Below are 22,242 nucleotides of genomic sequence, written 5' to 3'. Positions count from 1 at the left end.
ACAAACACATACAATAGTGATAAAACAAGATTGTTACAATGTGAAATACCAAAAGTATTCTATTCATTGCTAATCGTATCCTGACCAGGTGACCAGAGCATCACTGAACACTCGGATCACAAGAACGGTAAGGACCGGAACAAGGCCCGCAAGCGTGGTCAGACCAAGGCCAGCAAGAAGGTCATCAGCACCAACGAGTTGGGTAGGATGGCGATCACATGCACTTTGCATCCTTTCACGATGCTGGATCATTTGCAAATATATGGTAAAAGTTTTTATTTGTAATTATTGTGTACTTTGTATTTTTTGTGGATACGTTCATTAACGGGAGTAATGATACAGGCTTGCTATCATGTGAGACTCCCAAAACACACAGAACTTCCTTTTCTTCACAAACTCGAGTTCATTCAAATTATCTCTGCAATTATCGATGTTCTATTTTGTCCTTTCATCTCCATTCTACCAGAACCTGCTGCATATACAATACGATACTTCTGCATATATCCATATGACGTGATGCAGATGTTACACATCTTGTCATAGCGTTAATTATCCGGTTTATTGCATTAAAAGATATAAAACAAAATTAACAACACTAGAAATGGTACCCACCCTATGGGCGGGGCTTCAATTGGGTAGCCGAAATGAAAAGGCAAAATATCAGAAATTGAAGGCAGAAATTTTTTATTTTAAACAATTCATATAAACATCTGTCAAATCATATCACACGTAAGTCATCAAAATCAAAACAGTAACTTTAGAATTTCAATAAAACCCACATCACTGTTCATATCTGTTGTGAGAAATCAAGATCTACAACATTGTCCCAACAGTAGGTTTAATTCAGTTTCGATCTCCGACAACACCTGTAAGAAATCATCAAGCTTTGTATTAGTATTCCGTAATCATGGAAGTAGCAATCAATTAGCAATTAGCGCAAGCAAGCCTGGAACATCTAGATATACGCACCATTCGAGTATACACTATCACACAGAATAAATGTCACAGGAATGTGTCGGAGCGATGTTCATCCGCATTCTTATAGAAGCCTCTCGGTGGTTGGAGACAGCATAACACCTGGGTTCAACTTAGACACAATTTCATTACATTCTCCCCGCTGTCAAAACTACACTTCCGCTAAGGCAGAAATCAAGCTAGCAGCACATAGTAGCAGAGAAATATCAGTGAGCAGCAGTTGCCAGTCCATGTCAGTCAGACCCAACCATAGCGGTCGGGCGGCGAATCTCTCTCCCGGCGCGGGTCCGGTAACTACCGGGTACTACATCCCCAAGACCAGAGTCCCCGCGTCAGAGTAGACCGCCTAAATCAGGTGACAGCGGTTGCCCCTCAGGGCCAGCCGGATCGGGTGCATGTAGCGGTGAGGAAGCCGGCAGATACTCCATAGGCGGATCAACGGGCGAATCAACGGAATCGTAAGCTGGTTCGTCAACTTCCCCGCATGGGGCCAGGTGGCGTACTGAGACCTTCGATTCCCGTCCATTGGGCAATAACACACGAGCGTGCTCGGGGTTAGCTTTGAGAACGTGCACCTTAACCAGCGGGTCATATTTACTCATGCGAACTGCACGTTTGAGAAAAGCCGGTCCCGGCTCAGCAAGCCAACCCGGTAAAGGTCGGGTACTACCCGAATACCTCGGGTAACGGAACATCCGTTCATGGGGAGTTTGATTGGTAGCAGTACACAATAAAGTCCTGATCGAGTTTAATGCCCCGGGTAGTGACCAAGCCCATTTGTCTAGTCCTCGGCCGTGGGACTTAAGACTCAGAGTAACGGCCCTCCATATAATGCCATTAAAGCGTTCGACCTGTCCATTCGCCTGTGGCCTATACGGAGTAGTAAAGCTCGAAGTGACATTATGCTGGAGCAAGAAGTTCCTCACATCCTGGGACAAGAACACTGTGCCTCGATCGGTATGCACATAGGCCGGATTCCCAAACATAGAAAACAAGTTCTGCAGGCACCGGATAACCATAGCAGCCGACATATCTCCGCACGGGAAAGCAAAAGGGAATCTAGAGAACTCATCAACGATCGTGAGTAGATAACGATAATTACTCGAAGCCGGTGACGCCGGCAGTGGTCCTTTGAAATCCATCGCCAATCTCTCCCACTGCCTAGTGGCTTGGACTAGCGTGCCCATAGGAGGGTTGGAGAAGCGAGGTTTGAGTTCAGCGCATACGGAACAAGTGCGACAGAGCTGACGAATATCCTCAACGGAATAGGGCAAGTTACGACTGCACACAAATGAGTGAAACGCATCTCCCCGGGATGGCACAAGGTGTCATGAAGAACGTACAGGTCCTCAAAAGAGGTGAGGCTCGCACACATCGCCGGCCGCGATAAAGCCTCGGCAACAAGGTTATCCCGCCCTGGGCGATATTTGATTGTGTAGCAGAAATCGGCGAGCTCGATCCGCCAGCGAGTGATTTTCTCATTCTTAATGCATTGAGCATGCTGCGTGTCATACATAAATGCAACGCTCTGTTGATCCGTGATAATTTGGAAACATCGTCTGAGCAAATAGGGACGCCAACGCCTGATCGACTCGACGATGGCATACACCTCCTTTTCGATAGATAAATGTCTCCGTTCCGTGGAGGAGAGAGTCCTTGAAAAGAAGGCCACAGGGCGCGCCCCCCCCCCCCCCCCCCCCCCGAGAGAGTGTCGCAGCTATCGCATGATCCGATGCATCGCTTTCCAAAACAAAGGATTTATTTTCGTCAATCGTCGACACAGCGGCGCCAGCGATGTCGGACTTAAGGCCATGAAAAGCGGCCTTGGCAGCGAGACTCATGGGGAATGCATCGCAATCCACAAGAGGGCGGAGTTTCGCGGAAAATTTTTGAACCCACTTGAAATAATGAGCAAACAGCCCGTAGAGCACGCTTCAATGAAGCATGATCGCAGGGCGGGGCCATGTCGAGCAAGGGTCACAGGCGCTCCTTATCCGGAGCGACAGAGCCGTGGGTCACGGTGTACCCCAAGAGATCTATCGTGTGAGCAGAGTAGCGACATTTAGCCTCATTCATTGTCAAGCGATACCTGTGCGCGACCTCGAGGAAGCGCTTCAGATTAGCATCATGATGTTCTTTGTCATACCCGCAAACCATGAGATTATCCAGATAAAGAAAGACATCGGTTAAGTTCTCCTTAGTGATGAGGTCGTCCATAGCCCTTTGAAAACACGAACCCCAATCGTGACCCCGAAAGGTAGCGGGGTGAACTGGTACAACCTCTAGCCTGATTTGAATGCAGTATAGATGCGATCTGCCGCAGAGATGGGGATCTGATGATACACACTATGTAGATCGAGAGTGCTATAGACCGAGTACTGTGCCACCTGTCGAACAAGGGAGTCCAATCCCGGGAGTGGTTAGGCATCCAATTGGGTAAACCGATTAATCGTCTGCGAATAGTCGATTACCATGCGTTTGCGATGTGATTCGGTCCGTACCACCAGAACTTGGGCCCGCCAAGGCGACCGACTAGGTTCTATGATACCTTCCTTTAGTAGCTGCGCGGTCTCTTCCGCAATGAATTCCGTGTCAGCTCGTGAGTAGCGTCGCGATTCAACCGCAACAGGTGTACAGTCTGTGGTCATATTGGGAAACAGCGACAGTGGCTCAATTTCCATCCCTGCAAGAGCACACACAGCAAGAGTATCAGTACCACCAAATTCCATTTCCAAGCTCCCATGTCGCTGGAGAAGAAAATGTCCTAACAAAACTTCTGCACATAATGCTGGTAAGACCATTAAATGCACATCCGGAAACATTCGACCCTTAATTACAAGCTTCAGTCGACATTCCCCCTTTGTGCTAAGCCATAGCCCCTGGGAAGCCATGAAGATTCTGCATCTTGTCCCAAGAATCGGCCATCCATGTCTCTGTACAAGTCGAAAATCAACATAACTATCAGTGGATCCCATGTCAATTAAAGCATTTGCAAAAATTCCTTCAATCATAAGTGGGATAATCGCGCGGGACAGGCCAGGTGGCCCTGTAGATGTCGAATCGTCGAGGGGAGGTGCTCGAGCCTCGCGTGTGGATCCGACGCCAGCTAATGTCTTTCGTGCCGTTGAATTTGCTTGTAGGCCAGTCGTGCCGCCTCCAGAGGGCGCTCGTGCCACGCGCGAAGATCCCAGCTTTCGTGTCGTCAAAGTAGATTGCAGGTCGATCGTGCTGCCTATGGAGGGCGCTCGTGCCATGCGCGGAGTCTCGAAGCCAGCGTTCACCGATCGGGTGGCCGATCCCGGAATTTGGCTGGGCGTCGAAAGAATTGATTCCATACTGACGTGATTGCAACACTTGTTTAGTCGGCGCGGCGAGTCTCATCAAGGTCTAGCTCTCAGTTCAGGGCCCACGGAGAGGGGCGATCCCAACCAAGGTTGGGCGAGGCGCCCCGTGTGCCGTTCATACCGCGGGCGCGGAGATGAGCACATTCAGCGTTGAGCGAGCTCGCTGGCCACGCGACGCTCGACAGACTTTTGCAAAGTGACCCGTCTTTGCGCAAAAATGACACTTTGCTTCCTTAGATGGACAAACTGACCTGAGATGGTTCCGGTTCCCGCAGAAATAGCACTTCGCGTTACTTCCTGGCTTGGGTCCGGCAGCAGCTGCCGCCGTCAAAGCCGGATCGGGATCCTCGAGAGTGTCCGTTGTCCCCGATTCTGGCGGAGGTGCAGGGGCTGCATCCTCTAACTCGGCGGTAGCTCTCTCCTGTCGTGTCTGTCGAGATATCCCCGCAGTGACGTATGGGCGTTCATACGTGTCGGATTGTTCCCGCGCTTCGGTGTACACGTGAGATAACCGAAGGGCTTCTTCTAGGGTCAAGCCGGCTTCTTCAAGTAGTCTTTGTCTGACGACCGGCGATCTTAGACCTGAGACAAAAGCATCGCGGACAAGGTCATCACAGACTTGTTCATGGGTGCGTACCGCAGGGGTACTGTCCTTCAATAATCGTCGGAGGTCTTCAGCGAATTGGTCTAAGGTCTCCGTGGGCTGTTGTCGACGAGACGCAAGCAAATGTCTGGAGTAGACCATGCTTCGTCTTTTAATGTAGATACGTTTCAGCTCGGCCACAGCAGCATCGTACGTCGCGCACTGTTCAATGGACATATACACCGTATGGTGCACCTTGGATTGCAGCACTGCAAGCTTCGTATCAGCAGTGATTCCCTCCTGGGAATTGAATTGATTAGCCAAGATCTTCAGCCAATGTCAGCTGCGCGGCCGCGGCCGTCGCCTGGGGGTCGGCGTCGAAGACTGGAACTTGGATCAGCTTATGAGCCATGTCGTACTCGTTCGGGACGAAGAGAGGAAACTGAATTAATTGTTGTGAGAAATCAAGATCTACAACATTGTCCCAATAGTAAGTTTAATTGAGTTTCGATCTCTGACAACACCTGTAAGAAATCATCAAGCTTTGTATTAGTATTCCGTAATCATGGAAGTAGCAATCTATTAGCGATTAGCGCAAGCAAGCCTGGAACATCTAGATATACGCACCATTCGAGTATACACTATCACACAGAATAAATGTCACAGGAATGTGTCGGAGTGATGTTCGTCCGCGTTCTTATAGAAGCCTCTCAGTGGTTGGAGACAGCATAACACCTGGGTTCAACTTAGACACAATTTCATTACAATATCATTGTGATTGTGTTTCACTGTGATGTTTGTGTGGCGACGGGCAGTGTGTACAAAGGGCAGGGACTTAATCAACGCGAGCTTATTGGGAATTCCTTGTTCGTGGGACACTGTCTCAAGCCCCAGTCCCCATCACGGATGGGGCTCAGCGGTTTACCCGAGCCTGACGGCGAAGGACAAGGCACACGCTGGCCCGTCCAGTGTAGCGCGTGTGCGGCCCCGGACATCGAAGGGCATTAAACGTTCATTAAACATTAAACGTTCATTAAAGGAATTACGAAACGAAAAACATTACGAAATTACATTCACACCGTCAGGTCAAACACTACCGTGAACTCATACATCGTCACAACATCGTCACAATGAGAACATCGTCACAATGAACGTTATGCGAACGCGAATGAAAACAAAGAAATCTGTGCTTTGTCCACATACCCCCCAATCTAATGTCCCAATCCCCCCAAGCTAATGTCCCAATCCACCCAATCTAATGTCCCAATCCCCCCAATCTAATGTCCCAATCCCCCCAATCGAATGCCCCAATCCCCCCAATCTAATTCCCCAATCCCCCCAATCTAATTCCCCAATCCCCCCAATCTAATGCCCCAATTCCGCCAATCTAATGCCCCAATTCCCCCAATCTAATGCCCCAATTCCCTCAATCTAATGCCCCAATACCCACAATCGAATGCCCCAATTCCCCCAATCTAATGCCCCAATTCCCCCAATCTAATGCCCCAATTCCCCCAATCTAATGCCCCAATTCCCCCAATCTAATGCCCCAATTCCCCCAATCTAATGCCCCAATTCCCCAAATCGAATGCCCCAATTCCCCCAATCTAATGCCCCAATACCCACAATCTAATGTCCCAATCCACACAAGCTAATGCTCCAATACCCACAATCTAATATCCCAATCCCCACAATCTATTGCCCCAATTCCCCAATCGAATGCACCAATTCCCCAATCTAATGCACCAATTCCCCAATCTAATGCCCCAATTCCCCAAACTAATGCCCCAATCCGTCCAAACTAATGCCCCAATCACCCTCAATCTAATGCCCCAACACCCCCAATCTAATGCCACAACCCCCCCTCCCCCAATCTAATGCCCCAATATCCCCAATCTATTTCCCCAATCTAATACCCCAATCCCCCCAATCTAATGCCCCAATCCCCCCAATCTAATACCCCAATACCCACAATCGAATATATATATATAGTAGTTATTTCAAAGTATGCTGTTTAGTTTAAATGTCTAAAGTCCATTACTTATAGGTCTGCCACATTGAGATTGTGTAGTTACCCTGCGTTCACCAAGCGAAAAGCAGGGTTAGGCATTTGGTAGGGTAGGTGTCTGCATTTTTAAAATTCATTTTCTCAGCAACGGTTGGTCTGATTGACACGAAATTTTACCATAGGAGTGCCTCCGCCTGTATAAATTTTTTTTATTCCTAATTATGACCATGTGTCACGTGGTACGGACGCCATCTTGGAAAAACGTTACACTTTGATATACCCCAAACCGCTCAATGGAAAAAATTGAAACATAGCTCCTTGTCAAGTACTCCCCATGGGGAATAAGATATGTTGTTGATGATGTAATCGGTGCCTTCATTATGACCTCGTAATTCGACAATTCGACAAGCTTGATTTGATAATTGATATATTGATAATTGATATTGATAGAATTGATAGAATTGATAATTCGACAAGCTTGATCTGGTCAGAATGGAAAAAAAAAAATTCCTCTGCAACTGCTAGTCTGATGGACACGAAATTTTCAGAATATATGCGGCTCCTCCTGTAGAATTTTTTTAATGATAATTATGACGTCATAGGTCACGTGATACAGGCACCATCTTGGAAAAATCGAAAAAAGATGCATCTCTATCTCCAAAACCGCTCCATGGAAAAAATTGAAACATGGCTCAATGTCAAGTACTCCCCTTGGGAAATAAGATATGCTGATGATGATGTCATCAGTACCTTAATGATGACGTCATAATTCGACAAGTACAATGCTCGATTCGATCAGTATGAAAAAAAAAATTCTCTGCAATTCTTGGTCCGATTGACAGGACATTTTCACCATAGTATGGCCGCCTCCTGTAGAATATTTAATGATAATTATGATGTCATAGGTCACGTGGTACAGGCGCCATCTTGCAAAAGAATTCTCACCTCTATCGCTGAAATCACTCCATGGAAAAAAAATTGAGACCTGGCTCATTGTCACCTTATTCCCCATGGGGAGTAGTTATGTTAATGATGTTATTGGTGCCTTGATTATGTCATAATTCGACAAGTACACTTATCCGATCATCATTAAAAAAAATTCTCAGCAACTGTTGGTCTGATGGCCACTAAATTTTCACCATAGGAGCAGCACCTCCTGTAGAATATTAATAATTATGACGTCATAAGTCATGTGATACAGGCACCACCTTGGAAAAACCCAAAAAACATTGCAACTCTATCTTCAAAACCGCTCCATGAAAAAAATTGAAACGTGGCTCATTGTAAAGAACTCCATATGGGGAATAAGTGTTAACAATGACGTCATTTATGCCTTAATTATGATGTCATAATTTGACGGGGACAACGCTTAGTCTGATCAGTTTGAAATTTATTGAGCATGATCAATGCAACAATTATATTAGAGAATATAAATATATGATGTAATCGCTCACGTGGTCTGGCAGCCATATTGGATAAAAGGGTTGGGATGGGGGTGGGGGGGGGGTGGAAAACGTTCAAAATCAGAAGAGTTAGCTCGCACAAAGTTTACTGCGCAGGCTAAGTATTGTCGTGCGGACCCTTCGGTTAACACCAGGGACCGTGGATGGACCAGAACGGACTTATTTGAGGCGACGACCAAACACGGATTCGGCTATAAAACGCGGGAGGAAGAAGGGAAATGGAAGCTGTGGTAAAAGCGCTTACCTGGAGCGCGCCGACCGCGGCTTCGATCCTGCAGGGAATTAATGAACCGAACAACCGCAAGATTTAATGTACAAAAATAAACACGTTTATTCCCGGCACCCAATAACAATGAAACGCGACGGTAATCAAATAAAAGTCCTAATTTTGGATCCCACACACCAGACTCAACAACAGGGCACAGGAATGAATTACGAAAATAACTGTCCATCGTGTAATTGTGAAATGTGGTGTGAGCTTATCTGTCCTGTCATCTTGCGTCTCCAAGCTCCGCTGCACACTACAAGGCCCCTCGCTCTAGCACCACAGCACTGCGAAGGCCCGAGCCAACGCCCACTCGAGGCTCCTCGTCGACCGCCCACGAGGTCCGTGCACCACTCTAAGCTCCAGAAGCGCCGATTGCACACGAGGCCCCAAAGCACCAAAAGCACCGCTCCAAGCACCACGCAGATGGTGAGCCAACGACCACCAGGACCTCTCAATACCAAGAAGAAAAGCGCAGAGAGCACAAGACAGCCAGAGACAGCCAAAAAGCACAAGGGTTCAAGCTGGACGTGCAAGAGGGCCAGAGGGTCATGCTGCGCAAGAGGGTTCGAGCTGCAAGAGCAAGAGGGACGTGCTGCAAGAGCAAGAGAGAACTGCTGGATCTGCAAGAGGGAAAATGTCGTTCGGCGCGCCCTGACATACCCTCCCCGGTGATGTCAGCCTTGTCGCGCCACCAACCAGCGCCTTCCACCGAACCTTCCAGCTTCGCGCCTCCCGCACTCGTTGGCTGGAGGTTCGCGCCTACCGCACTCACCAATCACAGGCCCGTAGCATGGTGATAGCTCATGGCACTCTATTTTGCTAGGCCTGCCGGAGGTGTAGCTGGCTGCGGCCCATGCGGCGGTGCCCCAAACTGGCCTCTTGCCTGTTCTCTTCCGAAGTCCTTGTCAGGGAAGGGAATTATATAATGTTGTACGAAGGGCCTGTCTAAGTGTTTATGTTGGTGTGCATTGCCTTAAGGGACAAAGGTTTGATTACCAGGTGTGACACACAGGGGTTTATCTTAATCCCTACACTATCTAACACGAGAACATCCTGGTATGCTCACAAACAGACATCTTAACCTGACAAACCGGACTAACATAGAACTTATTACAGGGTTGATTCCCTACCGCGACAGTCGAAGCATGTTACCTATTCAGATCTACCTGACTCTAGATATTCCTTTACCCTACCGACACAACAGTATTCTATGAACGAGCGTGACTCGGCGCGCTCCGCGTGCCTCACCACACGTCGTTTCAGAGGGCTAGGCATCTTTGACCATTTCGATGTCTTTTGGGTCTTCATGATGTTTTGGGTCTTCAGGGCCATTTGGGTCTTCAGGGTCTTTTGGATCCTCTGGGCCCTTAAGGGTATTTTGGGCCTTTGACGTGTTTTGGGTCTTCGGGGTGTTTTGGGTCTTCATGGTGTTTTGGGTCTTCGTGGTGTTTTGGGTCTTCGGGGTGTTTTGGTGGGTCTGAAGGTGGGAGTGCATCAGGGGTCGGTACTAAGTCCACTACTATTTGTAGCTGTGATGGAGGTGCTGGCTCAGAACGTAAAGGAGGGTTTACCGTGGGAGTCGTTGTATGCAGATGATCTGGTGTTGATTGCGGAAAGTATGGATGGACTGAAGGAAAAGATGAACAAGTGGAAGGAATGTATGGAGACAAAAGGTCTGAAGGTGAATATCGGAGAGACGAAGGTGATGGCAAGTGGTAAAGGATGTGGTGAGGTGGAAAGAACTGGGAAGTGGCCCTGTGCTGTGTGTAGGAAGGGTGTCGGACTGAACTCCATTCAATGTACAATGTGCGCTGAGTGGGTTCATCAAAAATGTAGTGGTCTGAGAGGGTCATTAACCAGTGTGGCAGCTACATTCAAATGTAAGGTGTGCACAGAGGGAGCTGCATATGGAGGAAATGTTGAGTTGGATCTTGGAGACGGCGTGAAGCTGGAAGGTGTGATAACATTTTGCTACCTCGGAGACGTGCTGAATGGAGAAGGTGGATCAGACTGGGCAACGGTTGCTAGAGTGAGATGTGCATGGAAGAAGTTTCGGGAACTGAGTGGCGTGCTGATGAGGAGGGGAGTGTCGTTGAAGCTGAAGGGAAAGGTCTATGCTGCATGTGTGAGAAGTGTTGTGATTTATGGGAGCGAGACATGGGTAATGAATGTAGAGCAGCAACGAAGGTTGGAAAGGGTGGAAATGCGAATGGTTCGATGGATGTGCAGAGTATCGTTGAGAGAGAGGAAGACAAATGATGAATTGCGAAAGATGATGGGAATAGAGCCTGTGATTGATGCTGTGAAGAGGAACAGGTTGAGATGGTTTGGTCATGCGTTGAGGAAGGATGAAAGTGACTGGTTGAGAAGAGTGATGGAAATGAATGTAGAAGGAAGTAGAGGATGGGGAAGACCGAGAAAGACTTGGCTAAAGATGGTGGAAGAAGAAATGTGGGCAAGGGGGTTAACAAGGAGAGATGCAGAAAATAGGGCAAAATGGAGAAGATCGTCATGGGGACCGCAAGGCTAACTCCCGCTCTAGCAGGGAAAATGGCTTTTAAAATGCATGTTGTGTTGTTGTTGTTGGGGTGTTTTGGGTCTTCGGGGTGTTTTGGGTCTTCGGGGTGTTTTGATTCTTCGGGGTGTTTTTGGGTCTTCGGGGTGTTTTGGGTCTTCATGGTGTTTTCGGTCTTCGGGGTGTTTTGGGTCTTCAGGGTGTTTTGGGTCTTCGGGGTGTTTTGATTCTTCGGGGTGTTTTTGGGTCTTCAGGGTGTTTTGGGTCTTCAGGGTATTTTTGGTCTTTGGGGTGTTTTGGGTCTTTGGGTATTCAGGGTCTTTTTGAGCCTTGGGGCCTGGAAGGGTATTTTGGGTCTTTGGGGTGTTTTCTGTCTTTGGGGGTCTTCAGGATATTTTGGGTCTTCTGGGGTCTTGGTGGTCTGAAGGGTCTTGGGGGAATTAAAGGGTCGTCAAAGGTCTGAGGGGTCGCAGCAGTCTTAACACAATTAAGAGGGTGGTAAATTTGAAGAAGAAAAAAACGTTTTCGTTGCATGTAAACGTACATAGCGACATACATAACCATATACGTTTGCTCTATTATAATAAGATACTATCGAGTTAGAATCCCAAGTCATTTTTCTTATTCTGCATTATTTTCTACAAGCCATCTGCTGCACAATTTCATCACATCTGAACACGTTTTCCTCACATCCCCCAAAACTGCTTCAAACTGCTTCAGGAACGTCTGAGCCGAAATATTGCACCAAAACCCGAGGCTGTCACCAGCCCATTCTCCGCATGTGCCCAAAACCGCTTCAAGCAGGTTTTGTGAATGCCTGCGAAAGTATATCACGCCGAGACCCTGGCCGAAGGTGGCTCCTTTTATACTTCTACACATGTACGTGGAAGTACTTTACACCATCCAAATGTCCAAACAACTACACTGAGCTTATAAAGATTCACAAGAAAAACCTCAAAACCCCATGAGTATACCATTGATCGTTCAAACTGCGCATGCTCAAATGGTAAGCTTGTTTTAATTTTATCTGTGCCGAAACCATTCCTTTAAAATAAAATGGTACATTTTCATTTCTACCACTTAATTTTACTTTCCTGGTTTTATAAATTGCAAGTTTAGAAATCCCTAACAGGAGGTTCAAAAGTGGGATGACTGGTTTACTCTTCATACTCCTTTCAATTACATGAACAAAAAATGGGAAAACAAAAATTAAATTTATAGAATATCTGTTGTAGGAAGAGAAAAATGGGGTAACAATTTCTTACATTCAACAAAAGCATGGGCCACGTTTTCAATTTTTTCACAAAAAGGACAAACATTTGGTGCAGGGGAGTAAAACTTACGAAGTAATGTCTGTGTAACCAGGGCTTGATGTACTAGTCTCCAATTTCGGTTTCCCATTCGTCCAATAGTTGGAAACCTGCATGTTGTGCATGTTCCTGGTGGCATCTGGTCAAATCTGTTTCTGGTGTTTGTTCGCCCTCCATCCCCTCCCTCACCTCAAATGGCCACACGGCTGACTCCGCACGTGAAAAAGCCGAATGCCTCAACTCTGTGTTTGCCTCTAAATCTTGTATCCCAAACCCATCCCTCTCTGTACCCACCGTACCCAGTCGTACCCAGCTGCTCCTGGACTCCGTGTCCTTTCCTCCTGACAAGGTGGAAAAGTTTCTGTCAACCCTCGACTCTGATTCTGCAACTGGACCTGACGGCATCAGCCCACGGGTCCTAAAATCCTGTTCTTCTGCTCTTTCACTCCCTCTCTCTGTTCTCTTCACCCTCTCTTTTGCTCAAGGTCATCTTCCATCTGCTTGGAAATCTGCCAACATCACCGCTTTGCACAAAAAAGGTGCAAAAACAGATCCCAGCAACTACAGACCAATCAGCCTTCTCCCAATTATCAGCAAAGTCATGGAATCCATCATTGCTTCAGATATGAAATGTTTCCTCTTCTCCAATGGCTTGATCTCTGATCATCAATTTGGTTTCAGACCTGGTCACTCTACTCTGGACATGCTGCTTCTGCTTTCTCAACAATAGATGGAGGTCCTCAATGCCAAACAGGAAATTAGAGCAGTCTCCCTTGACATATCACGTGCCTTCAATATGGTCTGGCACCCTGCTCTGCTCACCAAACTCTCCTCTTTTGGTATCCATGGAAATCTCCACGCATGGCTGGCGGACTTCCTCTCTAGTCGTAGTCAACGTGTGGCCCTGAATGGGTTTCTCTCATCTCCTCTTCCTGTTCAGGCCGGAGTTCCCCAAGGCAGTGTTCTGGGCCCTGTGATTTTTCTGGTCTTCATCAATGATCTCTCTGACGCTCTTGAAAATCCTCTCTATCTCTTTGCTGATGACTCTACTCTCTGTCGCTCCATTCTTCATACCTCAGATCGGCAGTCTACAGCCTTCTCACTCTCTGCAGACCTGGACAAAATCACAGACTGGGCAAACAAGTGGAACATGTCTTTCAATCCTGACAAATCTCACACTCTTACGATGTCTCTCCGAAAAGACCAACTGGACAACCCTCCCATCCACTTTCTGAATAACCCTCTCCAAGAAGTTCTGTCACTCAAGCTTTTGGGTCTCACTATCTGCCATGAGCTTTCCTAGGAAAACCACATTTCAAATCTGGCCTCCAAAGCCAGTCGCCGACTGGGCATCCTCCGTCGTGCGAAGTCCTTCCTTGGCACACCTGAGCTCCTCACCACATACAAGGCTTTCATCCGCAGCTCAATGGAATACTGCTCTCCCCTCTGGGCTGGTGCTCCTGCCTCACACCTAGCTCGTCTTCACGCTGTTGAAACCTTCTCCCGCGATCTCCCGCGATGAAGCTAACTCCAAGGGCCTCTCACTCACTCACCACAGGCAGGTTGGTGGTCTTTCCATCTTCTACCGACTCCTCTCTGGCCTTGCCCCCAGCTCTCTCTGGGCTCTGTCCCGCAAATATTCCTACAGGTCGCACAAGATCTGCCTGCAACCCTCTTATGGTCAAACTGCCAAAATCAAGACTCTCTGCTCACCTTCACTCCTTCATTCCTCTTTTCTCCCGCCTCTGGAACAAACTCCCTCACTCTCTTCAATCCCACTCCACCCTCCAGGTCTTTAAAACAGCTGTTCACCACCATCCCTTATCTTCCCCCATCCAAAACCTTGATCTTTTCTACCCCCGCTAATTTCACCCCAATACCACTTTTTTGAAATACTAACTTCTGTCCTGGAAGTCCTTGGTGTCCTTGTGTTTTCTACTTCTCCATCCCCCCCCCCCCCTTCCCATGCCTCCTCCCCCCAAGCCCTCTCCCTTCCACACATCTCCCTGCTCTCAAATGTTGTGTTTGTAGGCTTCCCCTTCTCTCCCCATCTTGTCTTCCGCTCCCTCTTTTCATATATTTTGTTTGTCTGGTTGATTTGTTTGTGAAGTAAATGTTAGCTCTTTCACGAGCCTCGATTCATTATCCAAAAAAAAAAAAAGTAGGTCAGTTGTCCAACTTTAAAGTAGGTCAGTTGTCTGTACTAGATTTGACTTGAATGAAAAGCCAACAAGGTTTGATCAAAATCCATAAATATTTGTGGACGTTAAAGTCTTAACATCGTTTCATAGCTGAAAATAATATGGCGGCCTATGGCGGCCATTTTGTGACGGATCGGGTTGGAATGCAATAGCAACCTACCTTGTGTGGTAAGGGTTAAACATTCTAAGTTTGATCAAAATCTGTTAATATTTGTGGACGCTAGAGTGTTAACGTCATTTTCATGACCAAAAACAAAATGGTCGCCTAAGTCCGCCATTTTTCAACGGATTGGGCTGAAATATAATAACAACCTGGTCCTTGGGGTAAGGATGCTGCCCGTCAAGTTTGATCAGAATCGGTTGATATTTGTGGACGCTGGAGTGTTAACGTCGAAAAGTTAACAGACGACAAGGACGACGACGACAGACGCCGGAGGGTTCATTATGTGATGAACTCAACTGGACGGTAGTCCAGTTGAGTTAAAAACCAAAAACACGGTTCGTGAAGCAGTACATCCGTCCGTCCGTCAGTCAAGTCGTCCAAGCTGTGATGTGTCTCTCAATACTGCACTGTTTGAACGCCAGTTGCTTCTTGTCTATGAATTACATGTTGTTGGAATATACCTTTCGACCCTTTAGACTGCTGAGATCCGTTAGACCTTTGAAGACTGTTTAAGTCCCTTAAGACCACCAAGACCACCAAGACCACCAAGACCACCACAGAATTTGGAAAGCAACTATTTTTGAGGTCCATAGGTCAACTCAAGATCAAACTTCTAAAATCATCAAACTTCATTTGAAAAATCGCCAAATTTTCATCCAATTGACCTTTGCTTTGATTAAGATCGTCAACTTTAATCTTCATGAAATGGACAATTTGATGTATCCATGGCGACCTTTTGGGGGGGGGGGGGGGGGGGGAGTGGTTGTGAAGTATCGTTCTCTTCTTGACATCTTTCTTGTTACTTGTGTTACGTGTTCCTCCCCGACCTCCTGGTCTCGGTATACCTCCGAACCCCGGGAGGAGTCATGGCAGAAAAATATATATTTCCGTCTCGAAATCAATAAGGAAACCACACCAATGGTTATGAACAAACCAATAATATATTATAAATCACGCAGGAATAACATTACCACAAATGACAATTATGAGTGCACTCTCTATTCCATCAGCTAGCATGCATAAGGTAACTCACAGTGTTCCAAGTGAGTGGAAAGAACCTTCCCCAATGTCTCTATATTCCTGTCTTCGAGCTCAGAGTTGGTCCCCTCCAGTGATCAACGGAATGATGTCAACTCTAAACCAGAATCTCGTTCCGAGGGCAGGCACAGACACGCCGCCCAAAACGGCACCAAGGTGCACGCGGCCCAAAGCGGAGAAAATGGTCACGTGGTTAAAGTGGTACAAAGGCGCACTCATGGCGACTGGGAAATCCAAAGGCCCCCTCCAGGTACGAACTTTCACTGTTCACCGAGCCGCAAAGTAATCGTCAGAAGCCTCGGTGCACACACACACCACAGATACGCCTGAACGCGGTGGAAACGGTTGACGAAGCAAGGAAAGTTTGCTCGAAGCGCGAAGCGCACGAGTCAAAATGGCGGACGGCTCGTACTTGAGACGTAATCACACGACGATGGTTCCTCCGAATCCAACGCCAACCTGACACGTAGGTTTGATCAGTCACAGCAATAACAACTCTATCGCGGAATCCCTTTCCAGGAAACCCAAAGTTCACTCGTGTCTCTTGCTCGACAACGGCCGATCCAGAATGCAAAGCAACCAGCTTCTTCTCTGACTTTTCTCACCGCCTCCTCCTCTTCACCTCCTTTTCTTCCGGTTCGGGTTCCTGTATCATTTTAAGGTAACCTTTTTAACTTTTAATGACTGTTCATAAACAATAAACCTTTGGAAGACAATAATAGTACATAGAATCAGAAATCTTTCAAGTGGAGGAAAACCACAACAGTGGAAGTGACGAATCCGTAACACTTGCGAAAATTGAAGATATTTCAAGTACTGTATATTGGTTGATGCTGTGCATTTGTTACTTGGCAAAAAAGTGTGTGTGTGTGTGTGTGTGTGTGTGTGTGTGTGTGTGTGTGTGTGTGTGTGTGTGTGTGTGTGTGTGTGTGTGTCAGACATATTAGCACAGGGATCACTGCAACACTCCACCGATCTGGGCTTTATGGCAGAGTGGCCAGACGGAAGCCTCTCCTCAGTGAAAGACACATGAAAGCCCGCTTGGAGTTTGCAAAAAAGCACCTAAAGGACTCTCAGACTGTGAGAAACAAGATTCTGTGGTCTGATGAAACCAAGATTGAACTGTTTTGCTTCCGTCTGGCCACTCTACCATAAAGCCTAGACCAGTGGAGTGTTGCAGTGATGGTTGTCCTTATGGAAGTTTCTCCCATCACCACACAGGATCTCCTGAGCTCAGCCAGAGTGACCATCCGGTTCTTGGTCACCTCTCTTACCAAGGACCTTCTTCCCCGATTGCTCAGTTTGGCCTGGCGTCCAGCTCTAGGAAGAGTCCTGGTTGTTCCAAACTTCTTCCATTTAAGAATTATGGAGGCCATGTGCTCTTGGGAAACTTCAATGCAGCAGAATTTTTTTTGTAGGCTTCTCCAGATCTGTGCCTCGACACAATCCTGGTTCTGAGCTCTGCAGGCAGTTCCGTCGACCTCATGGCTTGGTTTTTGCTCTGATATGCATTGTCAGCTGTGAGACCTTATATAGACAGGTGTGTGCCTTTCCAAATCATGTCCAATCAATTATTGAATTTACCACAGGTGGACTCCAATCAACGTGTGGAAACATCTCAAAGATGATCAAGAGAAATGGGAGGCACCTGAGCTAAATTTATTTCAAGTGTCATAGCAAAGGGTCTGAATACTTATGTAAATGTGATATTTCAGTTTTTTCTTTTTAATAAATTTGTAAAACTTTCTAAAATCCTGTTTTCTCTTTGTCATTATGGGGTATTGAGTGTAGATTGATGAGGGAAAAAATGAATTTAAACGATTTCAGCATAAGGCTGCAACATAACAAAATGTGAAAAAAGTGAAGGGGTATGAATACTTTCTGAATGCACTGTATGTTCTTGTTTTTATTATATTTTTTACAAGGAAGATAAGGAACGCATCAATGAGCACAGGCCTGACCCCTCTCCCCACTCACGTGGATACATTTATAAGTAGATGTCCTATTATTACAGCTTCCTGGTGCACCTGGTTAATGTTAAAATAGCTGTCTTTAATCTAATGGTCATTGCCTTCATAAATTGTTTCAGCAATGAACCTGCTCTCATCTGCAGACTCCTCTCATTTTTGCTATAAAATGTGTAAACCAGGATAGTTAGTTCTTTCTTTGTGTTACCTTTCAGTGCAAGAGGTTACCTGTGAGACGAGATTACGAGACAAATGTAAGGGTATCAAGTGCAGAAGGTAAGTTGTAATGAGTAAAGGTATTTTTCTAATGGCACCTTCGTATGGAGTTAATGGGTCTAAACAATTCCCAATTGTAAAGGATCTTGTAGGAATCCTGATCCCTTTACCTCATGCTGAGGACAGGTTAACATCCACATTCAAGGAATGATCAAAGCCCTAAACAAGCTTTCTGGACATTGTACACAAGCGAGAACCGAAAAATGTTCCTGGAAGTGCAGGCTACCCATGGGATTGTGTGATCCTTTGTGTCTAGGCCCGAAATGTACTGTATCACACGACCACCCAATTGCAGTATGTACTGTATCACACGACCACCCAATTGCAGTATGTACTGTATCACACGACCACCAATTGCAGTATGTACTGTATCACACGACCACCCAATTGCAGTATGTACTGTATCACACGACCACCCAATTGTAGTATGTATTGTATCACACGACCACCCATTTGCAGTATGTACTGTATCAGACGACCACCCAATTGTAGTATGTACTGTATCACACGACCACCCATTTGCAGTATGTACTGTAACACACGACGACCCATTTGCAGCATGTACTGTATCACACGACCACCCAATTGCAGTATGTACTGTATCACACGACAACATCACGTAGAGTGTAGTGGGTAAAGTTATCCACCGTAGGGTGATGTAGTCAAAGTTATCCTCAGCATAATGAAATTGCTCAAGTTATTCACCGTAGAGTGAAATCGTTAAAGTTATCCCACCATAGAGCGATGTGGTTAATGTTATCCTCTGTAGAGTGAAGTGGTTAAAGTTATCCACAACAACAACAACAACAACATGCATTTTAAGGCCATTTTCCCTGCTAGAGCGGGGATTAGCCTTGCGGTCCCCATGACAATCTTCTCCATTTTGCCCTATTTTCTGCATCTCTCCTTGTTAACCCCCTTGCCCGCATTTCTTCTTCCACCATCTTTAGCCAAGTCTTTCTCGGTCTTCCCCGTCCTCTACTTCCTTCTACATTCATTTATATCACTCTTCTCAATCAGTCACTTTCATCCTTCCTCAACACATGACCAAACCATCTCAACCTTTTCCTCTTCACAGCATCAATCACAGGCTCTATTCCCATCATCTTTCGCAATTCATCATTTGTCTTCCTCTCTCTCAACGATACTCCGCACATCCACCGAACCATTCGCATTTCCACCCTTTCCAGCCTTCGTTGCTGCTCTACATTCATGACCCATGTCTCGCTCCCATAAATCATAACACTTCTCACACATGCAGCATACACCTTTCCCTTCAGCTTCAACGACACTCCCCTCCTCATCAGCGCACCACTCAGTTCCCAAAACATCTTCCGTGCACATCTCACTCTAGCAACCGTTGTCGAGTCTGATCCACCTTCTCCATTCAGCACGTCTCCGAGGTAGCAAAATGTTTTCACACCTTCCAGCTTCACGCCTTCTCCAAGATCCAACTCAACATTTCCCCCATCTGCAGCTCCCTCTGTGCACACCTTACATTTGAATGTAGCTGCCACACTGGTTAATGACCCTCTCAGACCGCTACATTTTTGATCAACCCACTCAGTGCACATTGTACATTGAATGGAGTTCACTCCGATACCCTTCCTGCACACAGCACATGGCCACTTCCCAGTTCTTTCCACCTCACCACATGCTTTACCACTTGCCATCACCTTCGTCTTTCCGTTATTCACATTCAGACCTTTCGTCTCCATACATTCCTTCCACTTGTTCATCTTTTCCTTCAGTCCATCCAAACTTTCTGCAATCAACACCAGATCATCTGCATACAACAACTCCCACAGTAAACCCTCCTTTACGTTCTGAGCCAGCACCTCCATCACAGCTACAAATAGTAGTGGACTTAGTACCGACCCCTGATGCACTCCCACCTTCACCTCAAACTCACCACTGTTCCCGTCCTTCGTCCTTACAGCTGTGCGCGCTCTTTTGTACATTGCCATCACCACTCTGATCAACCATTCCTCCACTTCTAACTTCCTCAATGCCCATGTCAATATTTTGCGTGGAACCCAATCGAATGCTTTCTCCAGATCAACAAACCCAAGAAACAACTTCTTTCTCTTCTCCATGTACTTCTCCTGCAACTGCCTCACAATAAAGAGCGCGTCTGTCGTTCCTCTTCCTGGCATTAATCCAAACTGCATTTCGTCGATCTTCACTTTCTTCCTTATCCTCCTCTCCAACACCCTTTCCAATACCTTCATTCCATGCTCCAATAACTTTATCGCTCGGTACGAGCCACACTCCAGAGGGTCACCTTTCCCCTTGTATAGAGGGACGAGGGTACTCGGTTCCCAATCCACTGGAATGCGGCCTTCTTTCACCACCAGATTACAGATCTCTGTCATTCTCTTCACACCCCAACTTCCTGCTGCCTTAAACATATCTCCCACAACTCCTGTCGGCCCTACCGCTTTTCTACTCTTCATTGCTTTTATCGCTTCCTCAACTTCCTTCTCAGTTATCTTCTCTGCCGGTCCTAAAACTAGGTTACTCTCTATGTTACCATCCCATTCATTCTCTGTATTCAACACCATTTCCATATATCTTTTCCATCTTCCTTTAGTTCCATCTGGGTCCACAACGATTTGTCCCACTTCATCCTTCAAGCAACTCACTCCCATCACATCACACCTCTCTTTCGCTATCTGCTTTGCAATCCTGAATACTGCTTTCTGACCCTCTTCCGAATCCCAGCGTTCTCCGAACATTTTCCTACATGCCTCGTGTGCCTTTGCTTCCTCTTTCTTTGCAGCCTTCTTGGCTGCCTTATAATTTTCATGCTCTGCTTTTTCTGCTCCTGTACCCTTCGCCTTCTGCCACTCCTTGAACTTCTTCCTCTTCTCGTCAAATCTCTTTCCAACTTCATCATCCCACCACCATGTTTCCGAGTGCCTCGGTGGTCATTTTGTCCATCCACATACCTCACCCACGGCTCACAACAGACTATCTTTCATTGACATCCAACCATGTTCAAGCTCAACCACATCATCCTCTACCCTACTCAGCCTCTCTTTTAATGCCTCCCTTACTGTCACCTCTTTCAAACTCCACACCTTCATTCTCGGTTGGTACTTCACCTGCCGAGCTCTCCTCGCACCTTTCATCTTTATGTCACTGACAACCAAGTGGTGCTGTGAAACAGCCTCCTCCCCCGGGATCACATTTGTGTCCCGGAGGTGCCCCCTATCTCGCCTACGCACCATCAGATAGTCAACTGTTGTCGTCGACCCACCTGACGTGTATGTAACAAGCTTATTATCCTCTTTCTGGAACTGAGTATTACAAATCAACAAATCAGCTCCATCAGCAAACTCCAAAATCCTTTCACCTTCTCCATTTCTCACACCATATCCGTAACCCCCATGAACTCCCTCAAAACTGTCCATACTCCTTCCCACATGTCCATTTAGGTCTCCTCCTACCACAACAACTTCCTCATCTTTCACGTTTTCCATCAGCTTCTCTATTGCACACCAGAACTTGTCCTTCTCTTCATCGCTCCGACCAACCTGCGGAGCATATCCCGAGATGACGTTCACCAAGAGCTTTCCAATCATCATTTTCACCATCATCAACCTATCACTCACTCTAGTCGCACTCACCACACTGTCGACAAACTCCTCAGAAAACAGGACACCAACACCATTCATGCCCTCCGGGCACCCTTGCCACATAAACTTGTATTTCTGTCCTTGCCTACCCTTCACCATTCTCACACCACTTCCCTTCCATCTCGTCTCTTGCACACAACATATGTCCACTCTTCTTCTGATCAATACTTCCACCACTTCTCCTGATCTCCCTGTCATTGTCCCTACATTCCATGTCCCAAACCTCAGAAACATATCTCCACTTCGGGCTGTACCCTGCCCATATGTAGTTGTAATTGTCATGGTTCTCTTTTTGAGGCAATGTTTTTATGGCCGGATGCCCTTCCTGACGCCAACCCTCTTAGTCGCCTCTAACGACACGCAGGGATACGGTGTACTTATTCTAACCAGGGTACACACCGGGGTAAAGTTATCCACCATAGAGTGAAATTGTTCAGGTTATCCCCCGTATAGTGATGTGGTTGAAGTTATCCACAGTAGAGTGAAGTGC

At 46.7% G+C, this 22,242-nt stretch overlaps 1 protein-coding gene across 1 annotated transcript in view; it reads left to right on the top strand.

The window, feature by feature from the left end:
* LOC137422092 (cysteine-rich secretory protein LCCL domain-containing 2) overlaps positions 1–22,242 on the top strand; it is a 287,763-nt gene that overhangs the window by 117,061 nt on the left and 148,460 nt on the right. Inside the window, exons 7-8 of the mRNA XM_068108843.2 lie at positions 89–202; positions 18,051–18,111. Coding sequence (XP_067964944.2) covers positions 89–202; positions 18,051–18,111 — 175 coding nt within the window. The remainder of the gene's footprint in view (positions 1–88; positions 203–18,050; positions 18,112–22,242) is intronic.

This window comes from Myxine glutinosa, chromosome 2 (assembly GCF_964187855.1).
Source record: "Myxine glutinosa chromosome 2, kmMyxGlut1.1, whole genome shotgun sequence".
Lineage (NCBI taxonomy): Eukaryota > Metazoa > Chordata > Myxini > Myxiniformes > Myxinidae > Myxine > Myxine glutinosa.
This window is presented reverse-complemented; position numbering and strand designations above follow the sequence as displayed.